Source organism: Barbatula barbatula (genome assembly GCF_947034865.1).
Source record: "Barbatula barbatula genome assembly, chromosome: 23".
In the NCBI taxonomy this organism is placed as follows: Eukaryota; Metazoa; Chordata; class Actinopteri; order Cypriniformes; family Nemacheilidae; genus Barbatula; species Barbatula barbatula.
Window position 1 is genome coordinate 902,599 of NC_136786.1, and position 22,138 is coordinate 924,736.

Consider the following 22,138-nt stretch of genomic DNA (forward strand, 5'->3'; position numbering starts at 1 on the left):
ATGTTTAAAGAAAAGTGCCACTGTGTTTGTTTCACACATGTTAGGATCACGCTTGTTGACTTACCCACAATAGACAGAATGACAACCACAAAGTCAAAGATGTTCCAGCTGACGGTGAAGTAGTAATGGCGCAGGGCGATGATTTTAATGATGCCCTCGCTGGTGAAGACGACGATGAAAGCCAGGTTGACGTAGTAGAGAATGAACTCGATGCCTGGCGACTGCTCATCCGTTTCCACCATCATGGTCACCATGTTGAGGATGATGAGGAGCATTATGATAATGTCAAACGCTTGTTTGGCGACCAGGTCAAATAAAAAGCCCTGGAGTGGATTCTGAAACGCACAAGGTTGGTTTGATGGTTTCAGAGCCGTGATCGCTGGTTTAAATCGAACAAATTCTGATACAGTCATCATACAGTTGTGGTCAGACATATTGACTCTTTATTAAAATATATAATTAAATGCAAGACCTTAAACTCACCAGAGGTCGTGGAATGGGTTTCTGTGGTTTCTTGGATCCGAGCTTCTTCATAGCGTTATAATATTTCTTCTGTTCTTCCGTCATGAAGATGTCCTGTCCTCCTAAGTAAAGAGAAACCTCACTGTTATTCTGAGAAAGAGCTCAGCAACTCGGCGGTCTTCAGCTCTTTTGTGTTTAATACTTATCTTTCGCTTCTGCTGGTTGAAATTATCGATGATGACACCGATGAAGAGATTTAGTGTGAAGAAAGAGCCAAAGATGATGAAGATGACGAAGTAGAGATACATGTAGAGAGTGTTCTCTTTAATGGGCTGTTCCTCCACCTATTATATCACAAAATCAACCCGGTTTCATTGACATTTTCTGAATGACTCAACACACACATCAGCATGAAAACATCACAAGCGATCGAGTGTCAATCATGTGAGTACTTACAGATCGCGAGTCGACTGCGGCGTACATGATCTCCATCCAGCCCTTAAAAGTGGCCTTTGGAAAGAAAAAGAAACACAGAAAGACTTCAATGAGTTGAAAAAGACACAACATATGAGTGGCTCTGACAGCTCAACAAAACATTCATGTACTGTATATTCTGTGTTGTTCTTTTAGGTCAATTTATAAAAACATGTTTTGTGGAGAGATACAAATGATGCTTCACACATTTTTTCTACAGAACCGCTCACTAGACTCACACGGCTTTAGAGGAATTTTTGCAATGTTTACATCTCATGTTAAGGATGTTAATGTTTGTTTCTACTGTCAATCAACACGAAGAATGATGGTTGATCTGTGTCTCGTTGGAGCAGCTCACGTGTGTCAGAGTCCGTAATCACTTTGCTTTAGTTTCCAGTAATGACAGGCTTTTGTGAATGACTGCGGGCGACTAGATTTCTAGATGCAAATGAAAGGTTTGTCTTAAGTGACTTGTTGCTAGGTAACCACAGAAACCAAGTTAAGAGCAAGAAACGGGCACAAAGTTGAGTGCAATGGCCCCGGCGGTGGCTAAAAATAAACTCATGGATTGATTCGCACACTTGGACAGACGGCGGTGGGAGAAAAGCAAGAGAACCGGGCGTGAAGTTCCACCGCTCACCACTTGAAGCAGCGCAAGGTACCCGGCGGCCACGTTGTCGAAGTTGACTTTAACTTTACTCCAGTAGTACTGAGTGCTGTTCATGGCCAGACACTCCGTCTTGTTGTTGATGTAAGAGGAGTTGTAGATGAAACCCGTCCGGTTGACACAGCGGCCGAACTTGCCGGCGAACAGGTTGACGCCCATGATGCTGAAGATGAGCCAGAAGATCAGACACACCAGCAGCACGTTCATGATGGACGGTATGGCCCCTAACAAAGCGTTAACCACCACCTGGTTACCACGGAAACAAATCAAGTGTCAGAGCACTGTCAAAGCCACTTGAACAGTACGGAGCCGGCGCTTGTTTCTGACTTCACATCAGATACTGAAGGCCATAAACAAACGCTCGGCTGCTGTCAGCGGCTCTTTCATGCTGATTTATGAATGGCCTTTGGCGACTGGCATTTACACCGTTTCACCGCCTCTCGTATCGCTGGAATAAAACTCATGATAACATGTATATAGGGCCAAATGTGGTTGAAATGTCAGTGACGGCCATTCATAAAGCACCAAAATCATTCAAATCTGCACGCTTATGTGATGAAGACATTACACAAGTGAATATCACAAGAAGGAATCTCATGAAACCTATCGGTAACAACCATTACAAGAATAAGATGTGGTTTAACCACAGTAACCACAGCTTTTTGGTTGTATTTGTACTGTAGTAAAACCGTACTATGGTACCCAACTATGGTATTTTCACTGGTAAACTGGAAAAAAGGTTATACAAATAAACACGGTTTTACTTTACTTTAACAAATCCATGTCGATAATGCAAAAAACCTAATTGGTGGATAAAATTGGCAAATTTTTTCTTTATGCTAAATATTCATTTGCAGGTTTTTGGAGATTCATTCTCGCTCTCATACACACACACACACACTCACACACACACACTATATACGAAACTGTATAGACAATACTGTATAATACTGTACACAACATCACAAGCACTTTTTTCCCCAAAACAATTATCTAAACATTTTGGGTATTAAGACTTGAAAAGTAATACTTAAATACACAAAAGAGTTAAAAATTCTGTCAACGGGGTAAAAATAAATATATAATGATAAAACCAATATCCAAATAAAATAACTAAATACTGTCATTTCGCTTTTGAAGTAAATGTATCTCATGATTTAAGAATGTTTAGAAAAAACTGAGTATGACATTTCTTTTTGGCAGTGAGGTGTATCATTGTGAATCATGTGCTGAGAGTGTCTGAGGGTTTAATTGGTTTTAAGGGGCCGGTGCTCACAGGAAGTTGTCGTCTGTGCGTGAGACAGCATTTTCTGAACCCGCGGGGATGTAAAGCGGCGTGACGTCTAAACTGATTTGCCAGATTCACGGAGAGCGGCAGGGGAACACCGTAGAGCGTGCAAATCTAAACTACTGCCATTCAATTTACACTGAAGACACAACTTCAGACTTACACTACAGGACTGCATTCAATGACATCAGCATATGATGATCATGTTAAAGATATAGTTCTAAATGATCTCATCATTTATTCACTTTCATGTGTTTGTAAATCTGTATTTGAGTCTTTCTTGGGAGTGACACAACAGAAGATAAATCAATGGGGTTCACTGTTGTTTGATTATGAACATGTTTCTAAATATCTTCTTTTGTGTTCTGAAGAAGAAAGAAGCTCATACAGACATGCCGTCACATGAGTGAAGAAATGTCTTTAACTGCGTGTGTGTTTTTACATCAGTAAACATGTTTTTTTCGAGCGTTTATAATGTTCTGTATGAATAAAGTTGTGTTGATATAGAGACAAGAAACAGGCGCTCTGTGTGTGTTGTGTGCATGAATGATGGTGTGAGCGTGCAGGCGATGGGGCGCCGCTGCTTTCTCACATGCTAAAAGACTTTTTTGACATTCAATTATCCAGAATACTGATGGTGTTTCCAGCGGACAGAAACAAGCTTCATCATTTCACAGTTTCTCTCTCTGTCAGACGGTTTAATAATGTACTGGGCTGAATGACAACAACACAACACTACTGTACACATCCATCACTGTCATTCCCTGTAATACTGCCACACAATGACAAAAAGAAATCAATTGTGAAATAAAATAACACTGTTTTTCTGTGTTAAATGTACAAAAACACTCTGTTGCTGTTCGTTGTTATAATAGATGTTTTATTTTCTAAATATATAACACATGTTTAGATTTTATATATCAGTATCTTTACAATAACTTGTCAACAGTAGTAAATGCATTAGCCAACATTAGATACAAATTAACAATTGAGTTTTTCAGCATTTATTAATCCTTGTCAATGTTAGTTCATGTCAATACAGTTATTCATGTTAGTTCATGGTGCACAGTGACAACGTTTCATTTTAATAATGTATTAGTAAATGCTGAAATTAACATTAAATAACATTAATAAATGCTGTAATAATATTGTTTACTGTTAGTTCATTTAAGCTAATGCATGAACTTATCGTTAATAAATAGCACCTTATTGTAAAGTGTTACCTATATATCTTACGTAGTTTGATCATTACTTTAAAAACATGAATCACTGACACATCTGCTCACTATGTCATTGTTTTAAAGATGTTATCTGATGAACTGTATGACACGTTAATGTCGAATTCTGAAATGATTTCCCCGCTTCTCCTTAAAGCCTTTGCAATAAATGAGGTGAATCCAAATCAGTCTGCGTGAAGATTAAACAGATTAAATACAAGAGTGAATGAGAATATGAACACATAAGAGCCCCAAATGCTGGAAAAAAACTAACATTTCACATCACGTTTGGTGGATTAGTGCAGGGGTTCCCAAACTTTTCAGCCCACGACCCCCAAAATAACAGAGCCAGTGACTCGGGACCCCTACTATCCTTGGAGGTGGTTAAGTAGCCTACACAAACGTTGCGTGGAACTGCGCACATGCACTATAAGGTCTATCCGAACACGCGCATAATGACAACACAAAAGAACACAGTCGAACATAATATTATTTTATAGTAATTCTCTCATTACTTTACTTGTTGTTTTACATAAACCATGAACTGTTACTACAGATGGTCAAATTTCATCAAACTGATTAGAGTGCTGATGGATGTCTTCTTTATGCAAATGAAGTTGATGGCTCCCTCCTCTGCTGGCCTCCCTGCGTTGTCTTTGGTCGATATTAACCAACGTTTAATTTCGACAAATAAAAATATCCTAAACTTACAGCCTGAAAAATCATCTGCATGCACATATGGGGACGTTTAACGTGGTGACTTGATGCCTAATGAACCTAATGCGGTTGCTGCATTAATCACCTCGGGGGTCACGGTCGAGCAGAAGTCAATTCGAAGGGCTGATGACTTTTTATTTGCATGGTCTTATTTTTGACTTAACTAATGATTTCTGGGAATCAGCCCTCGCGACCTTGCGACCCCAACCCCCCCCCCCCCCCCCCCCCCAGGAATTTTGGGAACCCCTGGAAACCTGATTGTTCTAAATTAAAAATGTCATTGATTGTTGTGCTTTTCTTTGATTCACTTTTGAATTGTTCTCAGTTACTCTCATTGTTTGGCATCAAACATTCATGGTTAAAATAAATATGCTTCGCAACAAACACCACAACGTGTTCTGTTTGCTGTTCTGTCATTTGGTGAAAAAATCTGATTTATGTAAATCTTAATGGGACACACTTTTTAAGAGCAGAAATTGCAAGATTTATGAGCATCACCCAATAGACCACTTCGCAAGATGTAAATACTGTTGTTGTTTTTTTATCTCACATTATTAATTTTAACATTTTGATTCTGTTATAAATATTCTGTCGTATTCCTTTTAGTAAGTTCTTCAGGACCAGCATTGTTTACGTTTTCTGAAGTGGTCTATAGAATAATTCAGTTTTAATGAGCGTCAGTAATGTGTTTGAATGTAAATGTGAAGAGGTTTGCGGTTCTAGGTAGCACGAGCAGGAAAACACAGAATAAAATCTTTCTTTCTGCCTCCAAAGAAAAAATGATGAGAGAGACAGAGAAAGAGAGAGAGAGGGTGGGGGTGAGTGTATCTTACCCTCATGCCTTCAAATCTGGACAGCGCTCTCAGGGGTCTGAGGGCTCTGAGTGTTCTGAGTGATTTGATGGCAGTGAAGTCAGAGTATCCAAGCGTGTTTGCTACGAGGCTGACTAGTGACACCTATGAATGACAAACAGCCCGAGAGAAAGACGCAGCGTTAGGAGACACAATATTAGACTCCAGCTCCATCACAACCTGCAGAAGAAACATCAGCCGCTTCTGTGCTGGAGGAGAAACTCCATCGCTCTGCTCCTGTAGAACAGTTCATGTGTGTTAGTGTGAAGGGCTTTTATTCCTCCTCATTGACCTGCTAAGGAACGAAAGGGATTTTTAGACCTGTCTATTGAGTGCACTTAAAAAGCGCCAGCGGTGACGGGTCTGGGTCGGAGCGGGTCTTACCCTCATCCCGGCAAAGCGAGACACAGCTCGGAGAGGTCGCAGCGCCCGCAGAGTCCTTAGAACCCGCACCGTGCCGATTTGATCATAATTGAGGGCATGTGCCACCAGACCGAACACTGACACCTGTGAGAATTCAGTTATAGTTGCTTTAGTTAGATACACACACACACACACACACAAAGTAACTTCATGATTTTATTTGTTTACTACAACGTCTTGGTTACGGATGTAACCTCGGTTCCCTGATGGAGGGAGACTGTGTCGAGACTGACAGAATGGGGTTTGACTTTAGAACCTATCATCCAAACTTTGAAAAGGCCAATGAACTTGGTTAATGGGATGGCACGCCAGACTCCGCCCAGTACATACGGGTATAAAAGGGAAGATGGGCCATTCATTCACCGTTTTGGGCTATGGAACTTGAGAGGCACCCTCGCTCGCTGCAGCGGGCAGGTGCAGAGCTCGTGGCATGATGGACACAACGTCTTGTTTCCTCCATCTGGGAACCAAGGTTACATCCGTAACCAAGATGTTCCCTTTCAGTCGGTCTCTTGGTGTTGTGTCGAGACTGACAGGATGGGGTTCCTGTCGAAAATGCCATGGTGCTGCACCATGTCACGATTTACAGCGGAACCAGTGGTGTAGTAAGACATCAATTAATGTGACCACTATGAAAGGTTCTTACTACCAGCTGTACAGGAGTGGCCTTGCTACTCTAGAGGCAAGAGTACCCCCTCGCCTGAGGGGGGATACTACAGAGACCATATCTGCCAAATGGAGATAATACGTGGAATACCTAAACGGTCTCACCAGTGGGGAGAACTCATTGGAGTAGTAGTGCAGGGCCCAAATCAAGGGATGCACAGAAACGGTGGAGTCCACCGAGGAGAAGTCAAAGGTTCGCTGACAGGGGAACCAAGAGTGAGAAAGCGTCAGACGGGACCACCCAAGGAGGGGAGTCACTACATGTGGAGCACTAGCCCAGATACAAGGGTTCACCATGTGAGGGAAACTCCCATATACTGAGCTTGAATACGAGCTGCTCCGCCGGTTTTGTACCCCAGAAGTGCTTAGTGATGGGAGGTGTGCAGGGGGCCAACACTTGTGCCTGCTCCAACTGCTCCCAGCTGAGCTGGACTTCCGACAAGCGACCTGTCGAGAGAGCACGGCGGCTGTCTGATCGAGATCGTCCGGGTTATGAATGGCCGGCAGGGACACCACCCACTGCTGACACCAGAGGCGGCGTCAGGCGAGTTAAGACATCTGCCATGAATGAACGCCACCTGACAGTTGATGTACGTTAGAGCAGCCCTACTGTCTGCAGGACGTGCTTGCACTGAATGAGAGGCAGGGGCCTCTACATCGCGTAGCAAGATGTCAGCAGCTCCAGGCAATTGGATTGCCACTGCAGGTGGGGGCCCGTCCAGCACCCTGACACTGCCTGCCCGTTGCACACCATGCCCCAGTCGAGCAGGGAGTCGTCTGACGTGATGGGAATACACCTTGTTCCGGTGTGCCACACTGTCCAGGGAACCCGGCTCTGAAGCCAATGCTGAAGTGGTCTCATATGCATCATCCTGAGCGGCGGTCCGCTGAGTACCTTCCGAGGGCTAGCATTGAGTGGACACGCTCTCGTGAGGCATGCTGCATGGTAACAGAGTCTAGTTCCATACCGGGAGAAGAGGTGTTCCGACTGGGGAGTGCATGATCTTGTCCTGGTTGAACCGTAGGCCCAATCGGTCGAGTTTCCACAGACAAGGTCCCTGTGCGTAGAGAACAGATCCCACGAGTGAGCCAAAATAGATCAGTCATCAAGATAGTTAGCATACGCACGCTCCGCTCCCGGGGGGAGCGAGGGCAGACTCCGTAACCTTCGTAAAGGCACGTGAGGTAGGGCCAGACCGAGGGGGAGGAGGCTGTTCTGGTATGCTCGACCCTTGAGGGCAAACAGAAGAAACGTCTTCTACGTCAACATTGCAGGATGGGGTTGTCACCCCAAAGACATCCTAGCCAGAGGGACAGGCTTGATTGCCTACTTCTCCACTTCCCGGGCTAATGTCAGGGAGTTGATGCCCTCTGTTGAAGTCTTCGTCCTGGGGGGCCACCTGAGGAAGGGGCGCCGGAGCTGGAGGTACGGCGTGGGTTCCAGGATGGAGATGCCGTCCGGGACCTTGATGCCCTGGCGGGGGATGGGTCACAGCGGGAAGGCTGATGGCTGTCTCTTGACGCCTCGCATCTGTGCAGGATTGAGCCAAAGGTGTCTCTCTTGGACCACAAGAGTGGACATCGTCACACCACGTGTGCGCGCCGTCACTTCGGTCATCCAGAGAGCGAGCTCTGTGATGGTGCGCAGGCCCTGCATAACCACTGGTCCTGCTTTCCATCATCTAACCACTTCAACACCTTAGCCTGGTGGATCAGCAGGATGTCAATGGCGTGAAGGGCGGAGGAAGCTGACCCACTGTCACCGATCAGTGATGGCGAGGACTAACAAGCTTTGAAAGTCAGCCTTGGTCAGTGCCTCCAGGTGGCACGTCTGTGGACACAAGTGCTCTACCTGGGGTACCGACATAGCCCTTAGCTGCTCCAGTGTCGAGGGAAGTCAGGACGACCGAGCTCGTCTTCCGCTAACATACTGAAGGGGCGTTCCCTGTTTTCGTGAGTTGTTCATGCACTGCCAGGATACTGGCACCGGGGCGGAACACGGTTCCCCCGGTCCAGGTGTCAAGAGTCCGGCCGTGAGATGAAGGCATGGGCTCGACTGGCCGTAGCCAGGAGCTGCAGAGAGTCCTCAGCGTCTGATGCCAGGAATTTGCCTCCCAATGTCTTTTCAAAGTATAATTGGAGGTGATAGGTTCTCAAGTCAAACCCCGTTCTGTCAGTCTCGAAACAACGTCGAGAGACCGAAAGAAAGGGAACTAAGAATGAATCTATTTAAAGTATAATCTATATAAATCAACATTAATAACCTAAAAAAATCTGTGTTGAAAACAGTCTACTACTTTGATTCACAATAGTTTATGATTTGGATTTTTAGCTGATTTTACTGGAAATGTCAGTTTGACCTCATTTGAAATTTGAAACTACATAGAAAAAGCTGAAAATGTATGCATCAAACAAAGATGACAATAGACGTTACAGTCAGCAACTTGCAAGTAAAATGACATTTTAGCAAAAGCTGCTTTTATCATTTTTATGGTATAAGTTGGAAATGCAAATACCCCAGACATGTTCAATTCAATGTAAACCTTAAGGGGCTGTGTCCACCGAGGCCTTTACGCCTGCAGCCGACATGTTTTTTCAATTGTTTCATAAGTTTACTTCACAGCATCAGAGCGATCAGTTTACCCAGTAACGAATAAAGATTCACTGGAGCCTCAAACAGTCCTGACAGATGCTTTCATACATCACACACAGACAAAACACACTCATGCAGGAGTTTCACATGTAGAAAACCTCAACCATTTAATGATCATTGACATGTTAAAATATAAAAATAGCACAGACCCGTCCATGTGTGCTATAGAACACAATGCAAAACATCACAACAATGATAAACTGACATTTACACAAACTGAGCTACAGGAAGCCTGTGATATAAAGAACATAAAACCATGTGAATGCACAAAAATCTGAATAAAATATACACAAAGAACCTAACAATTATTATTAATGATCATCTTTTGCCATTTCACAAAAGAGGTGCAATAATATATTGTGGCGTGATGTGCTTATCATGATTAAAAATGTAAGCTTTAAGAAGTTCTCTCTCAGCGTTTCCTCATTCCTTCCTTGATTTTAATTGTGTGTAAAAATCTTCATTCAATTTCCTGTACAAGTAAAATTGTTAATGTTTTGAAAATAAATGTGTTGTTTCAATCTAAATTTCATTTGTGCCTAGTTTAAAATATTCTTATAGTATTGTGATTGTGAAGCCAGTATTGTCTAAAATCATTACACCCCACAGCACAACAGTTCATAATTTCATCGTCAGTATCGTTGAGACATTGATAAAGTGAAGCGATGGCTACTTACATCCACGATGAGAAAGTCCAGCCAGCACCAGTAGTTGGTGAAATATTTCCTGAAGCCGTAAGCGATCCACTTCAAAGTCATTTCCAAGATAAAGATGTAGGTGAACATTTTATCTGCGTATTCAAGGATCACTTTCACCACTTTCCTCTGTTCAATGTAGATGTCTTCAAACGCCTGTCAAAAGACACATCATATCGCATGTAATATGATTTTGTTGGGCTTCTGTTTTTTTATTGATATTTTAAGAGCTCAACAGTCTCAACACTGAGAACCTCGTACAGTCATATAACATAAGTGCAGTTTGTTTGTTTTGATTTAAGATATAGCAATTTTACAGGAGAAAACAAGAAAAAAGGTCAAACACAGCACAGTGTATGGTGTTTATAGAGCAAGCAAGATTATTTTATTACTAGAAAATAACAACAAATATATGCAGTGTCCCGGGGAGCAAGCCAACACGGCCCTGCGGTGAGGAACCCAAAGTCTTATAGTTGGAGATAAAAACCAGTCTCAGCCGGGAGGACCAGTTCTCCTCTGACGTGTCACAGCTGCGCTCACTGACTTTGATTCAAAATAACTGAGTAAATGTTTATGAATAACAGGGAGAGATTATTACTTGTGATTTAGGGAATGTCATTTGTTGAAACTGTTTAGGTCTAATTTGGTCTTATTTTGAAGAATGAATGTTATGAGCAGGGAGAATAGTTATGACATAATTTACCTGAGGGCAGCTATAACTTCACATTGCCCTCATGTGATGTAAGTTTAGCATTAAATGCGAAGTATTTTAAATGTAGCATTAATGTGACAAGTCCGTCTTTGCTCTTGGTTTGGTATGGAGTTGCCGGAGCTGGTACGAAATTGTTAATTTCTTTCTTACCATTTTATGACCAGCAGAACCTTTTTGCCCAAAAAGAACCTTTTGTGCCACATAAAGGACACCCAAAACCACAGAGACATTTCTCAAAATATCTTCTTTTGACTTCACTGAAGAAAGAGACTGAATAAATGACAGAATTTTAATGTTGATTTTTAAAGAACCGTTCCGAGCGCGTGTCTCCAGCACATACGTGCACTAATGTTCAGACAACATCTGTGTCTGGACTCTGTTCTGCAGACGCTGCTGTTTCTCGTTTTCTGCTTATGTTTTCATGAGTAATCATTCAAATAGCCGTCTGAAAGAGCAGCTGCTCGCTGGAACTGCGGGTAAATGCCAGTAAAATACCAGCCGCTCGGGCACACACCTGGCACCCGGGCAGAGCACTGACATTAGCCCCTCTCTGTGAGTCACATATCTCTGCACAGCATGCAGGCCTCTGATCTTTAAGAAACAGTGCAATGTCTTATATAATATCATACAGCGAGGACATTATGCAGGTTTTCTGCTCTTTTGCTCGTTCCTGTGGCTGAATGTTGCGCATAATCGCACAAAGACACTTTAACATGAAGTTTGAATGTGAGCGTTTCATCAAAGCACATTATAGCCAAGAAAGTGAATCTTTGTCTCGATAATCCTTTATCAAAACGTCAGAACTTTTGTTTTAAGGAACATTAACTATCATCACATAATGTCTAAACAAATCTGAATATCTGGTCACATTTCACAGCGGGTGTAAATTCGGTAATAAAGAGGCTGTATGGCGAGTGAAGATGAGTTAATGTCTGATGGCACGTGTTGGTGTGGATTAGCGTCAGCAGACGGCTGCGTGTTTGCGTGACAGCAGATCTCCAGCAGACGCACCCAAGCGACCGGCAGGCCATCGGCCACCTCAGGCCATCAGCACAAAACACGCTGCCACTTTCTGCCCTGCACACTGTTCCAGGGTCAGTCTGTGTGTGCTGGGCTTGAGGTCAGTGTGGATGAGGCCAGTCCACCCAAAACATGATGTGTATGATCAGTTGAATTACTTGCTTATTAAATTGGTTGCATATTAGTATGTATAAAGCACATATTAATGCCTTATTCTGCATCTCTTAATCCTGCCCAATACCTAAAAACCACCTTATAAGCAGTAATTAGGAGTTTATTGATGCAAAAGTTGCGGCTTTCTTCAAGCTTTTTATTTTACCAGAGCTCCGCTGCTGAGGAGGATCATGAAGATGATGAAGGTCTCAAACCAGCTGTGCTCCACGATCTGATAACACGTCTTCCTCAGACGCCACCAGGCTCGACCCAAACCCTCAGACGTGTTGATGTCACAGCACTTAAACCGCCGGACACACACTGAAAAACAAAACAGCAAAAAAATCATTCAAATACAGAAAGGGATTTATAAAAAAACATTTATTTTTCAACTAACTTCAATTCAGTGGCTCTTAGAAAAATATAAGTACTATAAAATATATTTGCTATAAAATGCTTTACAAATACTACATGTGGTTATCATGGTTTAGCTGTTCATTGTTTGTAGTAAGTTCATAACAGGAGGTTGTTTATGTATGTTCATTATAACCTGTCTGTGTTTAAACCCCAACAAGTTATTCTGACGACATCACAGACTCCTTAATAACATCTCAATGACTCTATTTAGTTCGACATTACATTTCACTGAAGTCATTGTATCAATGTCTGTTCTTGCATAAATGAGTAGATGATTTATTAATCGATCATCAGTCTGTAATGTAGCGTCTGAATGAAAGTCCCTGTGGTTTATTGGGACTTCTCCTCTTTCAACAGCACTTAAAACACTTCAGAGACTTCAAAGAGCTTAAAACACTTGTAAACATCAGAAACACAGCTGCAGGGAAGCGTGAAGATCAATAGCTGAAGCGCACTTCTGTGTCACACAAATACATAAAGCAAAATAAATGATAAAGTCAGTGTTCGGCCGCTCGCTCTCTTCCTCAAGACGCCGCTTTCATGTGACATAATCCTAAGCACCATCACTGAGAGCGCACGTCCTTAACAATAATTCCCTTCCAACAAATCCCATATCAGCGTCTTGCAGTCGTCCAAGAGTCTCTATTACACAAATCCCAGCTCCTCCAAATTAACTTCTTGCCTGTAAACGTTATATCAGCGTTACGGTAACAATCTTCTCACAACCTGATTTATACCTACCCTTCCTTAAAAAAACAAATCATGCCAAGTGATGATGTCATCAGTGACAGGAAACACATTAACACGTGTTAAAGCACAGATTCTGTGTGAGAGAGAACATATGAAGAACATGCACACAAAACAAAACAGAAACACAATCGCAACGACACGTGACCCTTGAGCTTTAGACACAAATACACAAACGGAAGTGTCTTTTCTTCAAATGTATTTTCTAAATGTCACAGCTGTTGGAGAATTAACGCTCAAGGCGGATTACTCAAACATCCGTGACATGCATCCGTTTATTTTCTAGCACGTGTAAGTCAATTAAACCTCACATTAAACTCTCAGGAGCTGATTTTAAGTTCAGAATAAAGAAAGACAGCACTAGCAGTTTTTTACCTCCATGAGGTGAATGTGTGTGATTCTGCCCTTTCACTTCTCCATCAGAGAGCTGTTGACTGATTCAATTCAATCACGTTCAAGTGCCATTATTCCATTTACAGGCGAGAAATCCTGTCTTATTTCCAACGCTTCCCTGTCTCAACTCACATCACTCCAGAATTATCAGAGGAAATATGTGGCAGCCGTGAATCATTCACTCTTTCGTGTTTATGAGCTGTTGAAATAAAGTGCAGAGCTTTAAGAGACGGCTCATCCTCATGTCATGTCAAACCTGTACGAGTTTCTTATTCAGAACACAACAGAAGATATTTTGAAGAATGTTGATCGTCAAACAACACTGAACCCCATTGTATGAAAATTTCCCAAAACATCTTCTGTTGTGTTCCACTGAAGAAAGACTCGCGTACATGTTTACCAACACATGAAGAGGATTGAGATTTTCCTTCTTCACATTAACACAGAATGATTCCTGTTGTGACGGAGCTCATCATATCTGTGCTGACACAGGACATTCAATTTAATGGCCCACTGCCCTTTTAAATGTCAAATGATTTTTTTATGTTTTATATGAACTCACATCGGCACACAACACAGGAATCACAACAATACAACCTAAAGATCCCTCCCGTGACGCACTGCACACTATCACACTCCAGAGAAACAGCAGCGTCTCTCTTCAGGATTATGGATAGTCACTGGGAAGTTGGTAATTAAAGATGATTTATTTTTGAATTGAAGATGAGAAGCATCTATCATCAGAGCTCACGCTGCGGCTGTCTGCAAACATTCATCACAGAAGTGTGTGCGTCCGTGCAGAAGAAGTGACCCACCGTCAGGAAAGCAGTTTTCTGGATCCATGGTTTCTTCGGCCATCTCAGAGCATTGGTCCTCCTCCTCGCCGGGTTTCCTGAGGTCAATCGTGCTGCCTTCTGATAGGCTGGTGTCGTCGCTCTGAAAAACAAGAGGACCAATCAGACGTGACCAATGGAGTTCTATTCCTTCATCAAAATGGTTTGGATCAATATGTGAACTTTACAGGGTTAGAGTTTTGTGTGACTTCAAGTGTGATTTTTCTGTGTCAGACACCCTCGGTCCATCATCACATCTGTTCTGGAGGAAATCTCGCGCTGAAGTGTGTGTGTGAGACAGTAATGGTGTGAGGTTGTGTTGTGAGTGTCCGATGACATGTAATACCGGACCCCCTCGCCTTTTCAAACCCCGCCGGCTTTAACATCAGTAACAAGAATCAAATCATGTTTAAAACCTTGACTTAGACATTTTAATTCCAAACTTGTTTAGATAATAGACCAGGTGGGCAGAGGGAGAGAACGAGAGACACTGTGGAGATGATGCACATCATTGCTGACACGAGAAGCTGCGTCTTGTGTTCACATTAAAGCGATGGAAATGTGTTCTGGCACGAGCGCACAGAAGCTGAACTCCACACGACTGAAGCTCATGAAGGGTCACGAGTACAGCGAGAGAACACGCTTCCACACAACACTCTCGCAGACACAAATAACACAAACACACAATACTGAGCAACTCTCTTCAAGTAACATGTCACAATATTACATTTTCATAACACGATAATCGTCGTGCCTTTGTTCCCTGCGAGGTATTATCACGCTATTAGTTGCATCTTTATCGTTAAAATGATTCATGAAAGAGTTACATCTTAAACACTTAAATTGAAAAAACAAAACAAATAAAAAGTGTATTGACCATGTGAGAAATTCAATAAACATTTTAAATATACATATGATTTGATGAATATGATCAATTATGATTTATATGTCATTAAATAAAGATTTATGGACCACAGAACCTGTACAGTACGAATACTGATTTCAGAGAATGGAAAGAAGATGTTATCTTATATTATTTACAATATTCTGAATTCTGAATATTCACAAATTAAAAAAGGATAAACATTGGCCTATTTATGTTATTAACTTTTGCATGGACATAATTTTAGATTATTATTTGAGGTCAGATCCCATTTTTCTGAGCTAAATGAGAACGCTGCTTGCTGTCTGATGTGATTGAGCCGTAATATAATACATTTTCAGTAAGAATAAGCTCATGTAATAAAGCGTGACGGGTCATTAGCATGTGTGTCTGGTGCTGTTCTTTACACACGCATCCCAGAGGAAGCAGCAGTTGAAAGGTCATACCAGGCTGCGTGAGAGGAATCCAAACCCTGAGGGGGCAGAGGCGCACATAACGCCCTGCAGGGGTACGAGGACCCTAATGAAATCAGAGCTCCGCCCGCGTGTGTTTGACTGAACCATCAGTGGGGTGTGTGATTCAGGTTCAGAGATCAGACCTTCATCAATCACATCGCATATTATCTGAGATCAGTGTCCTAAAAACACAGCCGGAGAATGTAGGACAAATCCATGAGGTATTCCATTACCTGCGTGTAATAATCTTAAAGAACGGAAGAGCTCTAACCCGATACTGTGCACACATGGATTGTTGAGTTTGTAGGAATGATGATCTGTGTGGACTGCACTACATCATACAGAAGACCATCTACATCATCACTGACTCGCACCTGGCACGAGCAGAGCAATGTGCAAACACGCAGAATAACAAAACATGTCGAACTCTGGCAAATTACTATGAGCCCTTTCTCAGAACATGTTCTCAGACAAATCACCACACGAGAAACACACAGATAAACTGAGACACACACTGCTGTCAGCTGCTGTCTGAGAACACACAGAATGCGGTCAAGTACACGCTCCACACACACACACACACACACACACACACACGCGCACGCGCACGCGCACGCGCACACGCACACGCTCACACACACACAAACACACACACACGCACGCACACGCACACACACACACACACACAATTTTATATGTTTATAAGTAGATGTGTATTAAACAATGGAATCTATGGAATGTCCTGTGTGTGTGTTCAGGTCTGATGTCACAGGTCTGATTCCAGCACTGATGCTGTGAAAAACAAAACATCTGAAGACAGAACTGGGTGTTAATTGTCATACATGTACATATATGATCACGCAAACACAATGATAACACTACACAACAGTGTAGGGAGAGAGAGAGAGAGAGAGGACAGGTGCAGTAAAAGATAAAAGTAGATAAAAGATGTAGAAAAAGACAGAATGAGGCAGAACAGGTGTAGAGAAAGATAAAAGACAAAACAAACATCAGCTACTCGTACAGTAAACTCACAATCACAGGTGTACAACACACACACACACACACACACACACACACACACACACACACACACACACACACACACACACACACAAACACACACACACACACACACACAAACAAACATTATTATATTATATCTTTGACAATTAAATGATTTTCCTGATTTTTTCTAATCTGTGACTCAGAGCCAGTAGAATTAACTGTAAGTAATAATAATACACACATCACTGATATCAGAGTTACAGAAAAACACAATTTCTGATAAATGTAATTGTGTTTAAAGGCTGAAGCTCTTCAGGTGTCAGCGGTGTCAGGGGACACCAAATATCATTGGCACAGTATGAAAACAAGAATAGCTTATGAGATGTGAAACAAACCCACGTGTGTGTCTGTGTCTGAACAATGTTACACGTCTACAATCAGACAGGACCGCTCCTGTCTGTGTTACATAATCACCTCACATGGGGGTCTACAAACACACAACAGTGAAGTGCATGCTGGGTAATAAAGACCTACTGTAGTTCTCACATCACTTAATAACAACAGAACTATCAGCGGTTAGAAAAGGCCATTTGGGATTCAATCCTGAGGACAATACAACACTTATCAAGTGACAATAGTTAAAGAAACCGGATCCCGAGCGTCAATAGAGACGCATTATTGTGCTGTTAAGCATACAATCATTCTCATGAAACATTCACGAGGACAGAAAATGTCACATTTTAAAAAGGGAACAGATTTACTCTCACACAGGCCGACAACACCTTGTGCTGCAGGAGGAGACAGATTCAGCAGACGTGACACTGATGTACTAAAAATGACGTTTTTGAAAAGTTTCATGTACTGTATAGATGACCACAACGATCTTTCTTCACAAAGATCCACACAAACGCTGTATTATGCATGCCAGGCCAGTAGCTGTTGATCATGTTGTTGAGAAACACTACACGCCTGTCACAAACTCACATACACCTACAGATCGAACACCTAAAGTCATGTACACACATATTTTTTTTAAGTTGACTCTGGATGTGATTAAACGTGATTAATGGCATCACCTCAGAGTAAAAGTTTGTGTTTATAGAAAAATATTTCCGTGTGTGAGATTCTAGAATCCTGGTCCATTGATGGTTCCCATGTATCCCCTGGTTCCCATGCATCTTCTCGCTATAAGTAACCTGGGAGGATAATATATGTTTCCTTAGATGATATATGCTTCCTTAAAAGGATATATCTCATGGTGTGTTATAAGTGGCACCGACGTATAACCAAGCACTAATAAATTGTCCTAGACAGGAATAACTAACAATGTGTGATATATGTGCTGTGCACCAATGTGAGGGATTTGAGCCCAAATCTCACTTCCTCTTTTGCATATATATAAACTGAACCCATTTGTAATAAACTTTGACTTTGAGTGAACTGTACTTCGGTGTCTGTTTCATTCTTGGTCCCCGGGCTCGGTTCTTCTGATTGTTCCATCGACTAGACTCATCAACTCGTAAAAGCTATTATCTAGACAAAGTAATAATCTTACACCGTGTATATACATTTTATATTTATAACCACATACACGTTCATGTATATATAGTTAAGAAAAATATGCAAATAAATTATGTTTATACATAATCTAAATTATAGACAGTTTCATCAGACGCATGCGCTGGCCCAAAGTTAACTTCCGGTCTGTGTTTGGTTATAATATAACAATCTGTTTTATATTTAATTTATATTAATATTGCACCATGGTCTGTTTGAATACTCAATTCTGATTGGCTGGAAGATTTGCAGTAAAACCCTTTAACTCCAGTCAGTTTAATTACATCTGAAATTAACTGACAAAATAACTAAACTTTCACCTGTTTGATCTAAAATGACACTGTAAACATCAATAAAGCTTTGACTTTGCAAATGGTATAAGAAGGATAATCCACAGCGTCGTGTGGTTCTTGGCCTTCACGTCGTGCATTAAAACCCTATAACGCACGGCTAGCTGTGAATTATGCCTCATAGTAGTCAAATCAAGTCCAACTTTATTTATAAAGCATGTTTTAGAAACAAAAGTTTATAATAAAATATCACAGTGTAGAATAACAAAAAGTTAGTAAGTAAAATCATATACAAATTTAATGAAATAAAGAAATCATCTCTCACACAAACTATATAAGTAGGTTTTAAACTGGACTTTAAAAAAGTGAGTTTTTGGGCCTTTCTAACATGTCAAGGCAGATTATTCCAAAGGTTAAGCTCCACCACTGCAAACGCACGGTCATCTCAATTCTGTAATTTTACAAGGGGGACAATTAACAATGACTGGTCGGTGGACATAAGTCCCCTCAACGAAGTGTGAGGCTGTATTAACTCCGACAGATATAACGGTGCCAGACCATTAATGATTTAAAAACTAAAATAAGAATCTTAAAATCAATTCTGAACCGAACAGGAAGCCAATGAAGAGAGGCCAAAATGTGAGTTATATGTTCCCACTTTCGTGTTCCCATTGCTGCAGAATTTTGAACCATCTGCAGTCTAGTGAGGGAGGTCTGGCTAATGACTACATAACGTACATTGCAGTAGTCAGGACGGGATTAAATAAAAATGTGTATAATCCTTTCAAAATCCTTTAGAGACAATATATAAACCTTAATATTTAACTTTAGAAATTTGCCGCAGCTGGAAAAAACTAGATTTAATTACCAGATTAATCGGTTTGTCAAGATTAAGATCATTATCCATTTAAACACCCAGGTTTTTTACAGAAGGTTTCACAAATGGTTTTAAAACACCCAAATCCATGTCAGGAGCCCCACAGGCACCCCCTGGTTTAAGCAGTATAACTTCCGTCTTGTCCTCATTAAATTTGAGAAAATGTACAGTCATCCAGGTTTTAGTTTACTCATGGCAGCACAAGATTGGCTCTAAATACTTTGGATGCTTCAATGGAAAATTGTGTGTCATCTGCAAAGCAATGAAATCCGCTTTTAAAATCCCTAAGAATGGATTCTAGAGGAAGTATATATAAAGACAATAGAATAGGCCCCAAACTACAGCCCTGGGGCACCCTACACTAGAGACACGTAAAAGAGGAGATAAAGAAAAACTTGTCCCAAACAGATATGAGCAAAACCATTCCAACAGTGCCCTTTATGCCAACACAGTCAAGATATCATGATCTACGATGTCAAATGCAGCCTTGAATTTTAGGACCATAAGAACAGCATACCGAGTCGGTGGCAAGTTGGAAATTAGGTTTTTTTAATCACTGGTTCCACAATTTCATGTTTAAATGACTGTGGTACCACTCCCGAGGCAAAACTGCTATTTATGCTAGATTGATTTTAGATCGAATTATTACGATAGATCGAATTTTTAGAATTTGAGGAGGAATAATATCCAGGCTACAAAAAGATGGTTTCATCTTACCAACAATCTCTCACAATGCAATAGATATAAGCTCGAACGGATCAAAGACAGAAGGACACACAGTAGAGACAGATGGATCAGTGGAGAGAAATATTAATGTATTTGTATATGAATTGTATTAAATGAATTTAAAACTACTAAACAGTTATATCTTCTTTGCGTTTTTCAACCAGAACAAGTATGGGCCACATAACGTTTGTTTATGTAATTTCCGCTGAAACCGTCTACATACAAATATATACATGCAAATATTTCCTAAATATACATGCATGTGTATGTGTTTATAAATACTAAATGAATATGCACAGCACACAGACATATATTATGTAAAAATAAACTTGGATGCAATTAAAATCCTGATTAAATAAATATACATTACAAACAAAATAACACAAGTTATTAAGTCTTGCTATTCTTATTATTAAAATGAAGATTGTGAAAATTAAGTGAGTTTAAGCTTTGAAGTAGCAAAGATATCTGCTATTGGGGTAAAATATTTTACTTGAATTACACTTGACATTTTCTTGAAATTTCTCTTGAAAAACTTATTTTTTAAGCATAAACTGATTTAATTTAGATTTGTTTTCTTCAGAAAATAAGTTTAAACATCTTAAGTCATTTTTCCTCCTTCGGGGAAAATATGATCTTGATTAAAAATGTTTAGACATGGGTTCTTTTAAAATAGAAAATAAAGATTATTATAAAATATGATTTATGTATTTGCTTTTATAATACACTTGTTTCCCAAGCCTCTTTAAAGCTGTAGCAAGAACCAATGCAGATAATTCTAGTGAAGTATGTACTTTTGTAACGTTTAGTGATACGTTTTCCATGACTGGCAGCATACAACGAAGACATCACATGTCACTCACTGGTTTAGGCTCCTCCCTCTCCTCCTCAGAGCTCTCGCTCGCATCATCTTCCTCCTCCTCCTCCTCCTCTTCCTCAGGAGACTCCACATCTGACTCTCCAGGCGCGATGGGCACGCTGATGGTGAGGTTTGGGTTTGTCATGTAGCTGTCGTCCTCACCGCTGCGCTCGATGACCGTCCCGTTTCCCTCCGCCCAGTGTGGCTGCTGGCTGAGACGCTTGAGCTTCAGCATGGCTTTAGCCTCCTTGGCTTTCTGCCGCCGGCGTTTGAAGTTCCCGTTGAAGAAGTCGCAGAGGGCCTGTCGCAGCCACAGAATCCCGCGCTGGATGCGAGCGATGGCGATCTGCAGGTTGTTCATCTCGCCGTCTTCATCCGGAGCTGAGAGGTTATCTGCGCTGAAGGAGCTCAGGAGCAGGGCCAAGAACAGATTCAACACCTGAGGAGACAGAAGAATTTCATTAGTCCGACATCATTCTCACACAGTATAACTTTTGGTATTTTCACATCAATAACACGAGTTTGAGTAAATATTGACAGAACGTTTTTCTTTCTCGGGAGAATGTTAAGTTCAAGGGTACGATGGTGTTGGTTCATGGCTCGAAAACACCCCCGCGCACCCAGCATGTCCATTCCCGAGCGTTATTCTTTACATTTTGACTTCATGTAGGCAGTTTCCTGATGTTTTTTTCTGTTGGTCCTCATGTACTGACACAAACGGCTCAGTTCTGTGACCGGCAGTCTCAGTGTGATTCCTGTAAACAGCAGGTGAGATGTGGAACTGGTTTTAAATGTCACATCTACCTCCTCCACACTCACAGGGGGTCGAGCGGCCCGCTCAATGGACAACTGTAAGTGTGTGTGTGTGTGTACAGGTGTAGCCTCCATTATGAGACCAAATGTTATCACAAGGACACAAGCTGACATCTGTTACACTGTGTGGGGCAGTCTGTAGTCTCCCTTTATTATTAAACAAATGAAAAGATGCTCGTGTCAACAGAGGATAGAAAATACGAATAAGTCGACATGAAAACAATAGAAGTCTATGGAAAGTAATCACAAAAATGCTAAAAACAAACATGTGTGTATAAAAGT

The 22,138-nt window shown here is 41.3% G+C and overlaps 1 protein-coding gene across 1 annotated transcript in view; it reads right to left on the reverse strand.

Annotated features, from left to right (window-relative positions):
• Nucleotides 1-22,138, reverse strand: part of scn5lab (sodium channel, voltage gated, type V-like, alpha b) — a gene marked incomplete at its 3' end in the record, with an annotated part of 67,423 nt that overhangs the window by 3,372 nt on the left and 41,913 nt on the right. The window contains exons 16-25 of the mRNA XM_079488347.1: nucleotides 21,048-21,482; nucleotides 14,371-14,491; nucleotides 12,165-12,319; nucleotides 10,096-10,269; nucleotides 5,659-5,781; nucleotides 1,577-1,849; nucleotides 919-972; nucleotides 665-806; nucleotides 484-584; nucleotides 65-335 (exon numbers count right to left, since the gene is read on the reverse strand). Of these exons, the coding sequence (XP_079344473.1) occupies nucleotides 65-335; nucleotides 484-584; nucleotides 665-806; nucleotides 919-972; nucleotides 1,577-1,849; nucleotides 5,659-5,781; nucleotides 10,096-10,269; nucleotides 12,165-12,319; nucleotides 14,371-14,491; nucleotides 21,048-21,482 (1,849 nt within the window). The remainder of the gene's footprint in view (nucleotides 1-64; nucleotides 336-483; nucleotides 585-664; nucleotides 807-918; nucleotides 973-1,576; nucleotides 1,850-5,658; nucleotides 5,782-10,095; nucleotides 10,270-12,164; nucleotides 12,320-14,370; nucleotides 14,492-21,047; nucleotides 21,483-22,138) is intronic.